This window comes from Muscardinus avellanarius, assembly GCF_963383645.1.
Source record: "Muscardinus avellanarius genome assembly, chromosome: 8".
Taxonomy (NCBI): Eukaryota; Metazoa; Chordata; class Mammalia; order Rodentia; family Gliridae; genus Muscardinus; species Muscardinus avellanarius.
Genome location: NC_137794.1, coordinates 14,690,208 through 14,710,866, shown reverse-complemented (window position 1 = coordinate 14,710,866; position 20,659 = coordinate 14,690,208). Strand labels below are relative to the sequence as shown.

Below are 20,659 nucleotides of genomic sequence, written 5' to 3'. Positions count from 1 at the left end.
TAGATATTATGAGCTACAAAAATCTAGGCATGACTTCTAAGAGGTCAGTCTCTAAGTCTGCAGAGCATCAGCACAGACCCAAAGAATTGTAAGTAAACTCTGGAAAATACAGAAGAATAAGATAAATATTAACTCTACAAACAACCTGGCTAAATTGGCTATATGATCTTGATCAAGACTAGTATAGGCTTAATATTGCACAAACAGAACAAATAAGACCAATACAATATCCTAAAATTACCTCACAAAATAAAACTGCTCCCAAGTAGGAAAATTTGTGCCTTCAACTTCTAAGCACAAATAGAAAGAGGAAGAAAGGTAGATAAAAATAAGGGTGCTGGATATGGTTACGACGGGGAAGAGGAAAGAGCTTCTAAAAAGCTACTAAAAAGAGGGGCATTACAGAAAATGCCAATGAACTGAACAAGATCTATGGCAAAGAGAAACAAACCACACAGCCTTAAAACAGTGCTATATTCCACCAAGAGTATTCCCAAAACACTTTAAACAAGCAGATAAAAAACAAAGATGTTTAACAAACCAACACGGTAAAGATTTCTAAGTATGTAAAGAAAAAATCTTTTTGGTTGCCAAATAACACTAAGTGATGTACTGATATTCCCTCAAACTTGACATTTTATCTCTTCCCAAAGTCATACTGAAGACAAGGATCTAAGGGCTGGTACACCAGTCACTGCCGTGAGATTAAACAGAAGATACTGTGACATGTAACTGAGGTATCTGCTGCCAGTTCCAATATGGTGGAGATCTATTATTGGGAGCAAAAAAGTAAACTGTCTCTTCCATTGAGCTTTTCAAGAAATCATTAAACAAATATCATTTAGTTATCCAGAAACAGAACTCTGTAGCTTGTTCTCTTCACAACACCCACAGTTATGCTTTCAAATCTAAAGTTCTCAATAAAAACCTATACTGATGGCATCCCTCTATTTTGAAAAAGGGACCAGACTGTCAGGCGTGTTTGGAATTCTTGCTCTTAAAGAGTTCAGATTTGCATGCCTGGATGATGTGAATAATATTCTTTACCTCCAGGGCACTGATGTGCGTATCTTTATTGTATTTAGAGTGTGATGCATTATCAAGCTCAAAAGAATTAGAAGATAGGTTTAAGAAGGCCGTCTTGGTGAAAGGCCCAGGTTATAAGAGACAACTGCTATGACTGAGTCTCACACCTTGTTGACGTGAGAGCATGACAGGTCAAAGACCACTAGGATTGATGACAAGCAATTATCTCATATGTAGCTTTATGATGGCCATCAGAGTCTCGATGAAGACAGTTACTGTGGAAATTTTACACGTAGTAAAGTCTTTTTCCAGCTGGTGCCCATGGTGCACCTGTGACATCTAGCCATCCCGATTAGAAGCAAACTGGATTTGGCAAAATGTGCTTTGAACTCCAGTTGGCACAGAGCTTCATGGCTGATTCTGAAGTCTCACAGAGCTTGAAAGGAGTATGAACTCTTGGTGAGTGGATAGTCTTGACACAGAGACCACAACGATCTGTCGTTTCTGTGAAGCTCTCCCAAGCTGAAGCCTACACAAGGAAGCACTGATGACCTAAAAATGAAGGATTTACTTCTGGTCTTGGTAAACAAAAATCTAGTAGATTGTTTCCAATCCAAAATCTGCTAGTCCTCAATTTACAAACAAGATTTTCCTGAGGAACAAATCTATATATTTTCTTTAAATCACAAGAGGATTCAGATTCCTGAGTACTCTCCTCTGGATATGTTCTAGACCAGAAATAGTAGTAAACCTCTGTCCAACCCTCCTTACAGGAAAGTCTCCACTGCTCACTTGGCCAATAAAGTATAAGTTTTTAAAAATTATATACTTCATCCCCAAAGTCTAGGATTCAGACTAGCCATAGTCATTTCAGGCATGCTTTCAGTTCTGAGACGACCTCCTACCTGTAGATCCTGGGGTTTTGGGGGGTGGTACCAAGTAAGACAGTTATGATCTTGGATGACTACTTTGCTAAACATGAGCAGGTTATTAATTCTTATAGCCATGGCGTTCTGGAGAGTCTCCCTTTTTTCTGTATCTATAGGGGTGGTTTCGGGATTTATACCAATCCCCTTTGGAGTATCCTCTATTGTGATAGTGTGCTTTCTGATCATGACTATAAAAGTATCGATGCTGATTATAGTATTTATTGTGATCCTTATAGTCATTTTCTTTAATATTGTTTTCTTCTGCAACAACAGCATTCACATCTTGTCCAAAAAGGGAAGTCCCATCAAAGGGCAAGTGTGAAATCTTCTCCTGGGTTTTCTTGGTGAGAGATGTCAGCCGGAGCCAGGCCTGTCTCCTGTAGTCTATTGCCATGGCCATAACTCTGACTACGGAGTCCATTATGTCCCTAGTAGTACAAAGCTGCCAGAGACCTGCATCCATACCATCAGATATTATACATCTTGCTTTTCCACGATCAAACTCTGGGTCATGAACCAGATCCTCCATATCTTCCCAGAGCTTACGCTGATACTGAGTCATATAGGCCATGTAACTAGCAGCTCGAGCTGCAATGGAGGCAGCGTGGTAGAACCTACAACCCATGACTTCCATTTCTTTTGAGGTAGAATCTAGAGGTGATGTTGTATTTCCTCTTTTGCTGTGCTCTAATGCTTCTACAATGGGGCCCTCAGCTGGCGGATTTGGTTGGAAAGGAGAGGTGTCCTTGGCCACAGGATATACCCTGTGTCCCATGAAGGAAGAAGGATGGCAATCAGCAGGGTCTTTAAAAACCTCAGTGGTGGCAATTCTCAAAAGAGGATGCAATGGAGGAACCAAACGTTTTTTAGAGTTCACACAATCAGGCTTTCCTTCGTAGGATTCCACTTCAGATTGCAAAGTTACCCTTTTTATAACACCTCTTTGTTCCATTCTCTTCAAAAGACCTGTGAAACTAGACTGGGTGGGGTCAGTTTGCTGCCCTTTGTCATCAGCTGATGGGGATTTATAATCAGCCTCTTCTTCAACGGTGGATAAATTTTCTTCCTTGGAGGTAGAAATGTCCCAAGGAACTGAGGAGTTCTCACTTGGCCTAGAATGATGGAATCTAAAACAGCTCCTGGACTGCAGATCACGTATCACTCGGGACATTTCAGCCACTTGCGTCTGGAGATAGAGGATGGCGTCCTGTCCATGCTGTGGAGCTGAAGATGACTCTATAGGTAAATCCTCTTTGACCTCAGAAGAAGCCAAGGATTCCTGGGGGACCAGAAGTGTAGACGAAGGCAGAGTCTGATAATTTTGTGATGGTTTAAGTATCTCTGGGTCAGAGATTTTAATATCTGAATTATTTTGATCATTTTTCTGGTTCTCCAATGGGTTCTCAACAGAGCCCGGTTGAGAAACTGTCCTTTGTGGACTGTTGGCACAACTCCCAGAGGAGGAGCTGCTGTCTCCAATGGGAAGAGGACCACTGCAGCTAGAGCACATTTCTGGGCGATGATTCTCAGAGGATGGCACCTTAGATTCAGGCATTCTCTGGGTTATCCACATGAATAAGAAAACCAAGGAAGAAAAAAAAATGCTTTTAATATGTTAACTTTCAAGTGCAGAGATGCATGTCCAGTAAGTAGAATTCAATTTTTAAATTATCACAAATAAAAAGAAAGACACAATCCACTACAGGTGAGCAAAAAGATAACAGAAGTTAAAATCACAAGTATCAACTATGGGCATAAATATGGGACTCTGTCTATGAAAAAGTAAAGAGTAAAAATAAGCTCAGCGTAACTGGTACTACCCTGGCCTGCTGCTTGGCCCCATGCTAAGATGAGGTGGCAAGACCACTGGTAAGAACAATTAATAAAATAAAAAGCCCCACTGAACACATTTAAGTCTCAAGGAAAGCCTCACTGAGAAGAAAAAAAGTTTTCTAAAACTCCATGGAGACTTTGTGTGTGTGTGTGGTATTGGGAGTGGAACCCAGGGGCTTCTCTATCTCCGGGCTATACTCCCAGACCTATTTTATATTTTGTTTGGAAACAGGGTCTCACTAAGTTGCTGAGAGCCTCACTCAGTAGCTGAGGCTGGCTTCGAACCTGTGCGATCCTCCTGTCTCAGCCTCCCAAGTGCTAGGATTACAAGCGTGTGCCACCACGCCTGGCTTGGAGTCATTTTTAAGCCCCTTAAAAACAAAATAAAACAAAAAAACTTTTCATTCACTCTCCATGAATAAAACTTTCCAGTTGTATATTCCTACTAGGTTTCTAGTTTTAAGGGCCTATTTGTTATCTCATTTCATCCTTACAATAACCTTGTAAAGTAGGTATTATTCTCACTTGATTAAAAAAAAAACTAAAGTCAATGGTACTTTATTTATTTATTTACTTTGGTGGTAATGGGGGTGGAACCCAGAGGCTTTCTACCTCCGGGCTATACTCCCAGACCCATTTTATACTTTTTTGGAAACAGGGTCTCACTAAGTTGCCAAGAGCCTCACTAAGTAGCTGAGGCTGGCTTCGAACCTGCGCAATCTTCCTGTCCCAGCCTCCCAAGTGCGGGGATTACAAGCGTGCGCCACCACGCCCGGCTTTAATGGTACTTAATTTATACAAATTTTCAGAATTAGAAAAGAGTGAAGCTGGGTCCCAAGCCCAGGTACTTTGATTCCAAGTCCAAGTCTCAATCCTCTATCTCACAGAGCAAGAAGCCTTCTGGCGACCATGAGCAAGAGCCAAAAGTTCCCCATCAATAAAGCAGCCCACTAACAGAAACTGGGCTACAGCAAAGACAAAACAAAGGCAAGTTTGCTACAAGGATTCAATTAATTCAATTCTCAGAGTAAGGAAGTATTGGTTTATAGATCAAACCCACAACCAACAAGTCACAGGTAAGATTAGTAATTTAAGTATGTGGGGGAAAGAGGAGGTTAAAAGGGATGAAGACTCAAGTCATGTATCAGCTATAAACATTTTCCCACATTCCATTTCCTTAAGGATCTTCATATATCATTTCTTCAAAGACAAAACAAATTTTCTGTGGTTCTGGAAGAAAAGGATCCAGTTCTGGGTACCAGAGGAGAATATAAGAAATGGAGAGGAAAAAAAACTTGTAGTTTTTATTACATTTCTATTTTATCATGTATCACCCAAGGCTTACAACTTCCTTGAGTAAATATGTATCTTTTCACATCCTCATTTAAAGTAGAGAAACAAAATTGGAAATAGAAAATGCTCTGGGCAAAAGACTCCTTAAACTACAGATTATGGCCCATTCAAACAAAAGTAGGCCATTCTCTAAGGCACAAGAGTTCCTAAAGATATCTATCGCTGATCTGTTAACTCCCTTCACAAAAGGTATCTTAACTGACGTAAGTGAAGAAATGCAAATAAAATTTATGTACTTACATTACTATGAGAGGTGCTAGGCTCTTCATCATCGCTGCTGACCAGATCTATGTATTCAAGAACAGGTCTTAGTGGTCCTTCCTATAATAGAATTAGGCAAATTTAGAAGTCATGCACAGTTAAAGCAAACTAACATTTAAAATAATTGATTTTTTATAGCTGTGACACATTCTGAAGAGGTAACCTTACAGGTTCATAAAATAACCAGAACAAAAGATACAGAAAAAAAACTCAAGAGTATTTAAAAGAAAGAGCCTATACCCCCAGAATTTTAAAGTCATGCTAAGTGCTTTGAGGAGGGAAAAAAAATCAGTACTGGAATAGTGCTAAAAGGACAGACACCATGATCCAATACTTTTCAGGTGGGATGGGTATCAACAGTCTGGGCTCAGGCAGGTTAGGGTTAGGGTATTCAACAACAAGAGCTGGGATGTAGCCCTGTGGTGGAGCACTTCCCTTGTATTCAGAATGCCCTGAGTTCAATCACCAGCATCACAAAGAAAGAAAATATATACAAGCCCAAAACATGGAGTGGAAGGCTGAGACAGGAGGACTGCAGGTTTGGGGCCAACCTTAGTGAGACCCTCTGCAACTTAGACCGTATTTCATAAAGAATTAAAAGATAAGACTAGCGGTGTAGCTTGGAGGTAGAATGACCTGGGTTCAACCCTCAGTTGCACACACACACACAAAAAAAAAAACCATAGAGGGACCTACAGAGTAAACCATCAAACTCAGACTCTTCTCCAGCCTTTTCCCATTCATGCTGACACCTTCTTAGACCAGACCCAAGCTTCAAAGCCTAGATTTTATTCTACAGGCGAAAGAGAATCAATAAATAATAAAGTGGGAACAACTTGAGATGTGCTTCAAGAAGAGTATGAAGAGCAGGGAAGGCCACATACCTAATCATATGAGCATATAATAATGCAGAACAAACAGTGATGATAAAAAGTGATTCTGTGCATATACAAGGCATTATGAGTAAAATGGGAAAAAGATCGGCTAGTAAGGAAAAACAAAACCAGAATCAAAGAGACCTTTGAGGTTTTAAACCCAGGTTTTTAGAATACTATTGCTATTTTTATAAATTTGGAATACAGAAACAGAAAACTGATGTCCTTGGACATAACAGACTGAAAAATCCATGGTATACAGAGGTTCCTGGCCAACAGCTGTAAATTAAACCTGTAACTGGGGAGTATGAAAGTACCTGGAAAGAGAGATTTGGGAGTTGCTCCTCTAGAAGACTACTAAACTTTAGAACTAAACTGAAACAATATTACATCAATCAAAAACTGTCAGTGCTAAATGTGGCCAAAAACACTGAGTACCAAGATGTCACTGAATTGGCAACAGGTTATTTTAAAATCCTTTTGAAAGAGGAACACTGGCCAGGTGTGGTGGCACACGCTTGTAATCCCCACGCTTGGGAGGCGGAAAGAGTAGGATCGTGCAGGTTCTAAGCCAGCCGTGCTGGCTTAAGAGACCCTGTTTCTAAATAAAAAAGTATAAAAATAGGTCTGGGAGTATAGTGTTGCCCGGAGGTAGGAGGGCTTCCAGGAACCCCAGTATCACCAAAAAAATTAAAATAAAAAAAGAGGAACACTGAAGAAAATAGTATGCACAGGCTCTTAAAAAAAAGGAGAGAATAAGGTAGACAAGATCATCAGTAAAATTATTCTTTTAAGAAATCGAGTATGTGCCGGGTGTGGTGGCGCACGCTTGCAATCCCAGCATTTAGTAGGCTGAGACAGGAGGATCGCAATTCACGGACAGCCTCAGCTACTTAGTGAGGCCCTTTGCAACTCAGTAAGACCCTGTTTCAAAATAAAGAATAAAAAATAAGTCTGGAGGTGTAGCTTGGAGATAGAATGCCCCAAGATTCCATTCCCAGGAAAGAAAGAAAGAAAGAAAGAAAGAAAGAAAGAAAGAAAGAAAGAAAGAAAGAAAGAAAGCAAGCAAGCAAGCAAGCAAACCAGGGGCTAAACTTCTGGGCAGAGAGAACTACAATAAAGGAATTAGGATTCCTATTCAAGTTATAAAAATGAAAGGCGAGAGGGAGGAGGGAAGAGAAAAAAAGAAGGGAAGGGAAAAAAGGAAGAGAGGGAAAAAGAGAGAGGGAAACGAAAGAAAAACGAAAAGGAAACATTCTCAATGTAGTCAACAGAGCTATATCACCTTTTTTTTTTTTTTTTTTTTTTTGTGGTACTGGGGGTGGAACCCAGGGGACTTTTTACCTCTGGGCTATACTCCCAGACCTATTTTATATTTTATTTGGAAACTGAGTCTCACTAGGTTGCTGAGAGCCTCACTAGGTAGCTGAGGCTGGCTTCGAACCTGTACAATCCTCCAGTCTCAGCCTCCCAAGCACAAGTGTGCTCCACCATGCCCAGCAATGTATCACCTATTTTAAGACTAAAACTTACCCCAGTACTGAGATATCAAAATCATATTTCTACTCAAGAAGAAAGTAAAAGATTAAAAAAAATAGTTTTCCTCGTTCATATAATCACCTTAGATTGCTCTCTCCAAAAAATGTGCTTTAGAATTTTCAAGAACAAAATGTAGGTAAAGAAAAAAAGGGAGAGGAAAGAAGGCCATCAGGACACAAGTAAAGCAAAACAGGATTAAGAAGTAGCTACTGCAGGGAATGTTGGCTCATGCCTATAATCCCAGTACCTAGGAAGCTGAGACAGGTTCAAGAACAGCCTCAGCAAGTAGTAAGACTCTCACCAACCTAGCTAGACCCTGCCCCCCCCAAAATAAAAAGGGCTTTTGTAGAATGCCCTTAGGTTTAATTCCAGTAAGCGCGCGCACGCACGCGCGCGCGCACACACACACACACACACACACACACACACACACAAAGAAAAAAAAAAGATGTCATTGCAGGGCAAGGGGCTTTTAACTCTATGGTAAGAGCACTTGCATAACCTGTAAAAGGCCAAGAGTTCCATCCTCAACACTGTAAACAAACAAAAGAACCACTCACTAAAAACAAAATAGCTTGTAGAAATAATAGAAAGACCAGTAAGAATAGATGAGACAACCACAAACTTAATATTGCAATAAATCACTGCACTAACAGGCTTCCATTTTTAAACTTGAAGAAAGAAAATTTCATGTGATTTGTAATAATTAAGACAAAAGAATCAAAGAATCAGGATTAAAAAATCAAAAACTGACAACAAACAAGTCAGAATATTCATTCACTCAACAATTTTTTTTTTGGTACTGACTACCTCCAAGGTACAACCCCAGCCTGATTTTATTTCTTTATTTGGAGACAGGGTCTCATGAGGTTTCTGACTCAGTCTCCCAAGTACTGGGATTACAGGCCTGCGCCACCACGCCCAGCCTCTCATTCAAAAAATAATTACCGCTGGGTGTGGTGGCACATGCTTGTAACCCCCCACCCCCCACCCCGCACTTGGGAGGCTGAGACAGGAGAATTTCGCAGGTTCGAAGCCAGTCTCAGCTACTTAGTGAGGCTCTCAGCAACTTAGTGAGACCCTGTTTCCAAATAAATTATAAAAATGGGCCTGGGAGTATAGCCCGGAGGTAGAAAGAACCGCCAGCACCACGGGAAAAAAAAAAAATTACCAATTTATAAGTAATAGAGTGCTAGAATGAGAAGGGGAAATACATTAAAGATTGTCAAAAAGACAAAGAAATGATAGAAAAACAAACACCAATACCCAAAGGAAAAGATTACTTTTGTGTGTGTATGAGACTGGGGATGGAAGTAGGGGCATTCTGCCTTTGAGCCACACCCCCAGCCCTATTTTTTATTCTTAATTTTGAAATGGTCTCACTGAGTTGCAAAGTGCCTCACTAAATAGCTGAGGCTGTCCACAATTCTCCTGTCTCAGCCTCCCAAGTACTGAAATTACAAGCATGTGCCACCATGCCTCACTTAGAAAAGATTACTTATACACAAATAAAGTACACTTTAGCTAATTTTCACTGTGGATAGAGAAAAACTTCCACCATCATGAGTAAGAAATCAAAATATTTTGTACTCCATTTATTTTGCTACTCCTCAGTAAGATTTAATGAGCCCTGTACCAGGCACTGTACTAAGCTTCAAGTACATTATCTCATCCAATTCCCACCAGTACTATACAATATGAGATTCTGAATTGTTACCCCATTTAACAAATGGTAAAACTGAATGAGCTACACCTGCTTCTCTAAACATGTAATTGGCCATGAGGTCTCTCTAACTCTGAAGTACCTCAAAGTACAAATCCTATTTTATTAAATAAATGCTTATTTTCTAAGTTTCTAAGGTAACACATTTTCCTTTCCTTCAGTAAGAGAAAACGGATTACCCGTAGTGCCTCAATTTCTGAAGCTCTTTTTAACAATGACCAAAAATTACTTATTTCCCCCAAAGAAGTAATGTTGATAATATAAATATCAAGAAAAAAAAACTTTTTTTTTTTTTTTTGGCAGTACTGGTTATGGAACCCAGGGACATTCTACTTTCCAGCTATACTCCAAGCCCTATTTTTTATTCTTTATTTTGAAACAGTCTGAGTTGCAAAAGGCCTCACTAAGTAGCTGAGGATGTACTCTCAGCCTCCCGAATGCTGGAATTACAAGTGTACACCACACCACGCCTGGCCAGGAAAAAGGCCTTTACTATCTATAATGACTACTGATCTTTAACAAGTGTAAATTAACAAGTGTAAATGCATGTAGTCCTCCAATAATGGTATTTATTTGAATATATACTGCCAACTGATGTCATTTTCATCCCCTCTTAAACCAATACCAAACGCAAAGGATTCAACTCCCAATGTTGCACAATTTAGCAGCAGAGGGAAATGCACGGGCATGACAACATAGTTATTACCAAAAGCTTTAAAAATACATTTTTAACAAAATAAAAACATTCATTCCTGTACTTAAAAAACTGATTCTCAAAGCCAATACAACACTCTATTTGAAAAGCAGTATCAATACATTAAAATATGCTCTAGTAGCCAGGCGTGGCAGCACACACTTGTAATCCCAGCATTTGGGAGGCTGAGATAGGAAGATGGGGTTCAAGGCAGCCTCAGTTTCTTAGTGAGGCCCTCTGCAACTCAGTGACCTGCGTTTCAAATACAGAATCAAAAATAGGGCTGGTGGTGTAGCTTGAAGGTAGAATGCCCCTGGGTTCCATCCCCAGTTCCACAAAACAAACAAACAAAAAAAAAAAAAAAAAGAAAAGTGGCTTAATTTAAAAAAGAATTCTCTAAAACAATGAGTATAGATTTAAGCATAAAGGCAAAAACCTAACCCCAAACACTAAATAACTCACTTTTTCCTCCATGTAGAGAAGTTAGGAACCTATTTTATTTCTACAGTCCTATCAGTTCAATAAATGTCATATGACTAATTGCTTACTTTATAATTCAAATTTAGCTGGGCATGGTGGTGCGTGCTTGTAATCCCAGTACTTGGACAGGAGTGTCACAGGTTCTAGACCATCCTCAGCAACCTAGCAAGACCTAGTTCCAAATCAAACAATAAAAATAGCTAGGGGTATGGCTTGGAGGTAGAATGCTTCTATGCTCAATCCCCAGTACAAAAACAACAAAACAAAATAAAAACAAAAAAAATTTGTGTGGCATCAAGATCAATATCATCTGACCTTTCCTTTCCTCTCCCACTTTAAAAATAGAAATAAAAAGCCGGGCGTGGAGGCGCACGCTTGTAAACTTGTAATCCCAGAATTCGGGAGGCTGAGACCCAAGGATCAATGTTTGCAGACAGCTTCAGCTACTTAGTGAAGCTCTCTGCAACTCAGTGAAACCCGGTTTCAAAATAAAAAATAGAAAAATAGGCCAGGGGCTACAGCTTGGAGGTCGAATCCCCTGGGTTCCATCCCTAGACCCACACAAAAAAATAATAATAATACAAATAAAGTGGTGCACATTTGTAATCCCAGTACTTGGGAGGCTGAGGCAGGAGGATCACAGGTTCATAGCCAGCCTCAGCTACTTAGTGATGTATTCTGCAACTTAGTGAGACCCTGTTTCAAATAAAGAATAAAAAAAAAAAAAGGGCTAGGGGTGTAGCTCAGAAGTTGAATGCCCCTGGGTCCAACCCCCAGTACCTCAAGTAAATACCTTATCAAATAAATACCTTATCCTCCAATGTATAGAATCCTGCTTATCTATTTTCATCTCTTTTTCTTCTACTCAAAATTCCCTTCTAAACACAAATAACTGTGATGTGAAACTATAACGCACAAATAAAAGTATAAAAAACACAAACCATTAATCATCACCTATGCCAAAGTGACAAACTGCAAAGCCTTTCTATCTTCCCTTCTAAAGCACTATGTACACTCTACAAAAAAACTTTCTATTAGATCTATTTACTCAGTTCTCTCATCTCATCACCTACACTGACATTCTGACATTTGAGGGTAGAATCTTTTTCCAATTACTCTATATACATCTAAGCTACCTAACTCGTGACTTTTGCAGACTGTGACCTTCACCACTATTTTTTAATATACATTTATTGGTGAACACTTTTTGTGTGTGGTGCTGGGGACTGAACCTAGGGGCATTCTACCTCTGAGCTACATCCTCAGCCCGATTTATTTTTTTGAAACAGGGTCTAAGTTGAAGAAGACCTCACTAAGTAGCTAAGGCTGGCCATGAACCCAGATCTTCCTGTCTCAGCCTCCCAAGTAATGGGATTACAAGTGTGCGCCACCACATACCCAGCAGAACACTTTTTTTTTTTGGGGGGGGGGGAGGTCTGGGGATGGAACCCAGGGGCATTTGACCTCCAAGCTACATCCCCTGTCCTGTTTGGTATTTTTTATTTTGAAACAGGGTCTCACTAAGATGCAGAGGGCTCACTAAGTAGCTAAGGCTGTCCACAAACCCCAATCCTCCGGTATCAGCCTCCCGAAAGCTGGGATTACAAGTGTACGCCACCACACCCAGCTCCAGCAGAACACTTTTTAATAAGTGAATTACAGTAAAAAAAAAAAAAAAAAAAAAAAAAAATCAGCCAAAAGACACTCAAATTTTTGCATGAATTTCTTCTATTGCAGCTAAGTTTAATGAAGCTATGTCTTGATTTTTTTATTATTATTTTAACTTTTTAACTTTTTTTTTTTTTGCAGTACTGGGGATGGAACCCAGGAACATTCTACCTCTGAGCTATACCTCCAGCTCCATTCTTTTATGCTTTGACTTTTTTTTAATTTTTATTTTATTTTATTTTAGTGGTACTGGGAGTGGAACCAGGGGCTTTTCTACCTCCAGGCTATCCTCCCAGATCTATTTTATACTTTATTTGGAAACAATCTCACTAAGTTCCTGAAAGCCTCACAAAGTAGCTATGGTTGGGTTTTGAACATGTTTGATCCTCCTGTCTCAGCCTCCCAAGCACTGGGATTACAAGCGTGTACCACCACGCCCAGCTTATGCTTTATTTTAAAAAGGGGTCTTACAGAGTTGCAAAGGGCCTCACTAACTAGCGGAGGCTGGCCAGGAACCCAGATCTTCCTGTCTCAGCCTCCCAAATGCTGAGATTACAAGTATGCGCCACCATGCCTGGCTTATTTTAACATTTTTATCATTTTATATTCTACCAATAATCTCAGCTAATACCTAAATCTCCTGTGCTATTATGAAGATTAAAATAGACTCCTTTGACAGTTCTTATAACTTTACATGTAGAGTGGCACTGAGAACAAGTCTATCAACAGCTATTAGCTAAATTTTTTGGAAGAAATCAAATCAAAGATCTGTTTCAAAGAAAGAAATGATGATGATGATGATGACAGAATAAAGGAGTATTATTACTACACAGATAATGCAAGCAGCAGACCTAAATGAAAGGTTTTTGTTAACATAATGTTCTGTTTCTTGATATGAACACTGTTCACACAGGTCTACTTATTGCCTTTCCAAAAACTGAACAAGGGTATTTAATGAATTGTGCACTGCTCAATACAGTTCAATAAAATTTAAGTGAAAGGACTCATTTTATCATTTCTTTCCTTCAGCATGATGTGCTTGACTTCAGGTTCTATATTTTGCACACCACAGAATGTCTGCTGAGTCACCATTTGGAGTAAAGGTAGAAAAATTAGATTAGTAACAAGCTAAGAAATCCAAACCACAAAACGAAGAAGTAACATCATAATGTACTATCTCAAGAATTCAAGCAGAAAACTTTTTTCATCTTTACTGGATAAGCATTATCTGGAGGAGTCAAGAGTAAGACTGGGTGACAGATACAGAATTCTGTCTCTGAATGTATTTTAAAACAGCATTAAGCTTTCACTAATTGTCATTTAAGTGATACCACTTAATCACATAGGGAAATTTTTAAATAGGTTTATTCTGGCATCATAATTGCACTTAAAACATAAAATTCAATTTCCACTTAAAGCAATCCAACCACTGAACCTGTATCTGGAAATAGGGATAAATATGAGACTATATCAAGTTGAACATACAATAAACTGATTGCACATTTTTTTAAATTTTACTACAAGGGATTGAATCCAGGGGTGCTCTACCTCCCAGACACAACCTAGCCCTATTTTAGATTTGAAACAAGGTCTCACTAAGTTGCTAAGGCTCTTCCTGAAACCTGTAATCCTCCTGTTACAGCCTCCCAAATACTGGTATTACAGATGTGCACTAACATATCCAGCCATTCTTTATTCTTCGTGAAAAGTTAAAAATAGATGTTTACATTTAAAATACAATTCACAAATTACCTTTAAAACAAATAAACAAAACCTAACTAGTCAGAAGCTATAATACAATTCTTCATTCCACTGGATACAAACCAAAAGTATATTTTCAACCTTATTTTATATATCATGACTGTTTTTCTCAAAGGTTAATAAAGGGTAGTATTATTCCTATCTACATGAAACATCAAGGTAAATACTTTGCTCGCAAATCTAACAAGATTCGACAATAACCTGAAATACTTGTTGTAAAGAGCCATGGAATCTTATTAAACATACTTCAGACACATATTTAGCTTGCAGGAGGCCATGGGTTCAATCTCCAACACTCTCCTCTAAAAACATACTTCAAGCCGGGTGTGGTGGCGCACGCTTGTAATCCCCACGCTTGGGAGGCAGAGACAGGAGGATCGCGCAGGTTCGAAGCCGCGCACTGGCTTAGGAGACCCTGTTTCCAAATAAAAATGTAAAAATAGGTCTGGGAGTGTAGCCCAGAGGCAGAAGGGCTTCCAGGAACCCCAGTACCACCAAAAGTAAAAAATAAAAATAAATAAAAATAAAAACATACTTCAATGCACAGTGAAGAAAACAGCAAGAGAGATGTGCTCATCTCCTATCCCAAACCCTTAAAAGTTCAAAAAGGGGGAGGGGACAGAGTATTATGTCCACTGGCAATGAGGAAAAAATAAAAAAAATCTTGTAAGACTCTCTTCCCAACAAACACATTAAAACACTGTACAACAATGGATCATCAAAATGACCCAATATCGGGGAGATAATGTTTAATAACTATTTTTTATAGAATTGGCCAACAACATCGATAAATACCCAATGGATGTAAAAAGCAAAGTCTTATTACAAAACTGCAATTAAATACAGTATTCCTGGAGAGCAGCATGCAGCAGAAGAGAACATAATTAGAGGAAAACCATCTAATGCCTTTTTTCCAAACCAATGCCCTACTAAATGTGTTCAAAGATCTGTGTGCCCTGCACTTGTTCTGAAATGAAGATTCCTAGGTCCCACCTTAAATTTCAAACTCAGTAGATCTGCAGTGGGGCCCTAGAATCTGCCTGTTTACACTTATTAATGCTTGGAAACTACAGCCCCAAAGGGAACAGAGGAATACAGCATGCTCCTGGAGATGCAGGAGTCTTCATTGTGAGCCACAGCTGCACTGTGCTGTCATGATGACCTCAGAGGTTAGTGCAGGCCCCAACCCAAGTTCTTGCTCCTCCTCCCTCCCTCACCAGTGGCCCTGCTCTTGCCCCATTTCAAAACACATCTTAAAGACATCACAGGTTTGTCCCAAGCATTAAGTGGATCTCAGTGAAGGCATGAGAAGTGTCATCGAGTGCACAGTACGCCTTCAGGCCAGGTTTGGTTTGGTGTGCTGTGATGGCTATTGGGTGCCCAGATAGCTCTTGTGAGAAACGTCCTATCCCTACCCCGTGCTCCATCCACAGTGGTTGGTACCTACTCGCCATTCGGCCCTGTTTGCCGAGGGATGAATGGCCCGGTGAGATGTGATCACACGAAGGCTTACCACAGTCTTTGACCGGAGAAGCCGGTCATCAGCAGCTACTTACACTAACGAACTGAATGTCATCTTCGTTTTCGTCCGGTGTTGGTGCAGATGCCTCGGGTCCGGCTGGGGGGATAGCGTCCATCATCTAGAAGAAATAAGCCAAAGCATGCTTATCGACTCAGCCACGCGCTGGCAGAAGAGACTTCTCCTACAGGAGCCTCGCAGACAAAAGCTCCTCCAGAGCTGAGCCCCGGGCCCGCAAGCCCGGCTCCAGCCGCGCCGCGGAGTCGGGTCGGCGCAGGCGTCGAGCGGAGGGGGACGCCAGGCCCAGGGGCGCCGCGGCCGGGCCTTCCCTCCTCCGGGAGCGGGGTGCGAGCTCCCGCCGGGCCGCGCCGGCCTGCGCGGCGGCCACAGGGGGCCGCGGCCATTGTTGCTGAGGCTCGGAGCGCAGCCGTGCGCCAGGCCCGAAGGCAGGCCGGGCCGGCCGAGATGCGCAGAGGCGGCGCCCGGGCCGCCACGACGGCACTCACCTCGGGCCCCGGGTCCTCCATAGCTCCGACGGCCCGACAGCACCACCGCGCCCGGCGTCCTCGCCGCCGCGGCCGTCGCTGCTGCCCCCTCCGGCGCCGCCGCCACGACTCCCCTTCCCGCCCTGCACCGCCCGGCGCCGCCGCGACCCGCCCCTGCGTGGGCGCGGACGCCGCTGACGCCGCAGGCAGTGCGGGACGCAGAACCGCCGGCGAGCAGGACCCGCCCTCCTCGGGCCGCTAATCCCCCCCACGCGCCCCTGCGCATGCTCCGCGCTGCAGGCCCGCGTCGCGGAGCACGCTGGGAACTGTAGTTCCCTGGGCCTCGGCACAGCCTCTCCACCCACTGTGTGGGAGGCCAAGCACGAAACAGGATCCCGCGCACGGCGCATGCGCCCCGGCAGCCTTCGTAGAGCGCTGAAGATACCGTGGATGTCGAAGAGTATCTTGATGTTATATCCGTGAAAGCCCAGCTCCCATACCGCTATGCAGTCAATAACTCTTGAGGGACACAGGGACAGAAGAAGAAGAAGAAAGTTTTATTGGCATTAAGCTAGCAGGTGGTAGATGGCGGGCTTTCACCCCAATTCCATCTTGTCAAGGGTTGCTGAAGCAAACGCTTTTGTGGGCTAAGGAGTCCAGTTTTACCCACAGCCAAATGAACTCTTGACTAGTCATTAGTTCTTACACTAATCTTTTTCCTTTTCTAGGGAATCCAGTTTTACTCGTAGCCAGGTGGGCTCGCGAATGGTCTTTAATCGTTACAGTAGTCAGTTCTCTTGAAATAGTTTCTTCGTTGTGCACAGGTCAACAGGCATTCCTGGTTCCTGTAAACCTAAAGAAACATTGCTGAATAGCGGAGCGTGCTGGCACACACTTGTAATACCAGCATTTGGGAGCCTGAGACCCGATGATCGCTGGTTGTGGACAGCCTCAGCTACTTAGTGAGGCCCTATGCAACTTAATGAGACCCTGCTTCAAAATAAATAATAAAAAATAGGGCAGTGGGTGTAGCTTGGAGGTCAAATGCTCCTGGGTTCCATCCCCAGACCCAGAAAAAAAAAAATTGCTGAAAACCTGAAGAAAGATTATGCGTGTATTTGATGTTTTCCTATAGTCTTTCAAGCAACACTGACTTTATTGGTTAATTATTTGAGGAGTGAGACAAAGTGAAAAACAGACTTGCTAATATTCATTAATGAGAACCCATTCATTAGCTTCAGTTCTGGTATATTTGTGAAAGTGAGCTCACTAAGTTTTCCGTTTGGCCCTAAAAGTGGATGATGGGAACTTATTTCTCTGGTTTTATTTTTTCCCCTCTTCCTTTCTCTTCCCTTTTTTCTTCTTCTGGGATGGGATTTGTAGAGGGTTAGCTGAACTAAAGAATCTGATATGCCCTTACATTATTTATCTCTCCCTATGTGTTAGACTTCTATCACTGTGAAACACCAGATATACTTGGGAGGCTGAGAGAGGAGGATCACAGGTTCAAGACCAGCGTTGGCAACTTAGTGAGCTCCTGTTTCGAGCTAAAAAAAATTAAAATCAGGCTGGGGTGTAGCACTTTGGTACAGTGGCTTTGGGTTTAAATCCAATACCAAGACCAAAAATTAAAAAATAAACCCACCTGAGACAAACCCCTTAAAAGAGAAAACATTGGTTTTGGTCTGTGCTCCTTGGTTGCTTGACTGCATTGTTTCTGGGCCTGGCCAGGAACAGTGATGGAGCAAGATTGCTCACCTCAAGGGCAACCAGGAAGCAGAGAAAAGCAGGGGGAGGGGAAGATGCAGCCTCCCAGCGACTCAGCCTTAAGGACCTACTTCCTCCAACTGGGCCTCCCTGCCTGAGTTTCCACCAGCTCCAAATAGCCAATTGTACAATGGATAAAGCCATTGATGACCTAAGAGCCCTCATGAGCCAGTCATCTTCCTAACGCTGCACCGCTAAACTGTTCCACCCTGGAGACCTTTAAACACAGGAGCTTTTGGAGGAGGGAGGGACATCATAGTCCAAACCCTGACACCAACTTCAGTCTCGCAGCCCTTGCAAATACTAACCCACCTGAAGAGGAAACTGAGGGTGAAGGACCAAAGTGAAGAAAATGGGCAAAGTTAGTGTTCGGGGTCTGAAAGGAGAGGTAGCCAAAGCCTGGCTAATGGCATTACAAAACCCTACATCAGTAATGTTAAGATGTACTATTTCAAGATAAAAGTTGACCTTTTTTTCAATTCACACTCAATACACCAGTTCATAAACAGATCACTCCAATTCAACTCTATTTTAATCTTTTCTCAAATAATGCTTTACCCTCCTCCAAAAAGCCTATTTTAACACACCAATCGTGATCAATAAGGTTTGTTTTTGTTTTTTGATTTTTTTTTTTTTTTGCAATACTGGGGATTGAAGCCAGGGGCATTCTACTTCTGAGCTACACCCCCAGCCCTATTTTTTATTCCTTATTTTGAATCAGGGTCTCACTAAGTTGCAGAGTGTCGGGGCCCGCTCGGCTAGACCGGGATGGGGCGGTGGCTTAAGATGGCGCCTAGGCATGTTGCCAAGTCACGAGGCTCACGAGGCTGGCGGTGCCCTGAGCCTGCGCAGTGTGCCCTATCAGGTGCCCTATGGATGATCAGTGACGCAGCGCCTCGTGCTACCACCAGCCCATCTATGAGAGGGTTAGAAATGTGCATGCCCTAGCTGTGGTGGAGTGATGAGGGAGGGGTTATGAGACTGATATATATTTGCCTGCTGTGCACATTGAAGGGGAAGCATTAAAGAGGAAGCATCATCAACAGACTCGGCGTTTGTGTGTTCTTTCCCAGGGCTCTGCAGGACGGAGCCTTAGGGACGCGACAGCAAAGGGCCTAAGTAGCTGAGTCTGGCCTGTCTCAACCTCCCAAGTACTGGGATTGCAAGTGTGTGCCACCATGCCCAACTCTAATAAAATCTTTGAAACTATTTTAAAGCATAAAAATTATGTCTTAGACACCTATTTTTACCATCTATGCACAAGCTATCATTATCCTACCTATGCCTGTAGTAATTATTATTCAATACTTGATGTTTCCTTCATCTCCACCAAGTGCTTTCTGACTTCACTTATTTTTCTACCTAGGAATTTTGAGACTTGTACAGGCCAATTAAGAACCAGAGACCTAGCCGGGCATGGTGGCACATGCATGTAATCCCAGCATTCGGGAGGCTGAGACCTGAGGATCACGGTTCGCGGACAGCCTCAACTACTTAGTGAGGCCCTCTGCAACTCAGTGAGACCTAGTTTCAAAATAAAGAATAAAAAATAGGGCAGGGGGTATAGCGTGGAGGTCAAATGCCCCTGGGTTCCATCCCCAGACCCGCAAAAAAAAAAAAAAAAAAAAAAAACCAGAGACCTGCCGTCTTGAGTTCTTCAAAAGCTGCATATGAGTTGGGCATGGTCGCACAGGCAGGCTTATTATCTCCATACTTAAGAGGCTGAGACAGGAGGATCACAGGTTTGAGATCAGTCTTAGCCTCCCAGGGAGATCTTGTTTCAAAACAAAAAGTTTTTTTAAAAAAGGGGGTAGGGGGAGGACTGGGGATGTAGCCTGGAAGTAGAAAGCCTCTGGGTTCAACCCCAAGTACCCTCCCAAAAAAACTGTTATGTAAATTGAATTTGTAAAATCTTTATGTAAAAGATTGCCCTAATATGCAGGTAAGGGTTTAGTAGAATATTTAATTGGTTATATGTAGGAGTTGTAGGAGTTAATGAGTAAAACTCTTAGAAAATAAGCAGAAGATGGCCACAGTCAAAAGAAAAAAAGTTAATTGCAGTTGTAGGGATTTATCCTGAGGAATAAAATGGTTATATTTTGGTATATACTCACAATAAAATATTTCACTTCCACTAAAAATATTTACCTAAGATTTCTAAAAGCTGATTTTTCAAGAATGCAAGAATGCAAGTTACTTACAGTATGATAATAACCAAGCAAACTATGCCTAAAATAGTAAACACATTTGTTTAGGTTTACATGGTGTTGCACGGTTCTAATCCCAGTACTTGGGAGGCTGAGATGGGAGGATCGCATCTTTGTATTTGATTAACCTTCTAATTATATTAGACTTTGTCCCAAACAACATCATAATGGGTTTCTACATTTAGTTTTCATCAGTTCCCCATTGTTTTGTTGTTCTCTTGGTGGTGGTGGTGGTGGTAGTGGTGTGTGTGTGTGTGTGTGTGTGTGTGTGTGTGTGTGTGTGTGAGAGAGAGAGAGAGAGAGAGAGAGAGAGAGAGAGAGAGAGAGAGAGAGAGAGAGGAGAGGGGGAGAGAGAGAGAGAGAGAAGAAGAGGAAAGGGAGACTGGGTATCAAACCCAGAGGCATTCTACCTCTGAGCTATACCCCCAGCCCATTGTCTTTTATTTGGAAACAGGCTTTCACTAAGTTATGGAGGGTCTCACTAAGTTGCTAAGGCTGGCCTCAAACCTGTGATCCTCCCATCTCAGCCTTCCAAGTAC

General features: G+C 41.9%; 1 protein-coding gene across 1 annotated transcript in view; it reads right to left on the bottom strand.

The window, feature by feature from the left end:
* LOC308266004 (E3 SUMO-protein ligase ZNF451-like) overlaps window positions 1-15,779 on the bottom strand; it is a gene marked incomplete at both ends in the record, with an annotated part of 99,165 nt that extends 83,386 nt beyond the window's left edge. The window contains 2 exons of the mRNA XM_080700068.1: window positions 5,382-5,462; window positions 15,699-15,779. Coding sequence (XP_080556194.1) covers window positions 5,382-5,462; window positions 15,699-15,779 — 162 coding nt within the window. The remainder of the gene's footprint in view (window positions 1-5,381; window positions 5,463-15,698) is intronic.
* Between the last annotated feature and the right edge of the window lie 4,880 nt (window positions 15,780-20,659).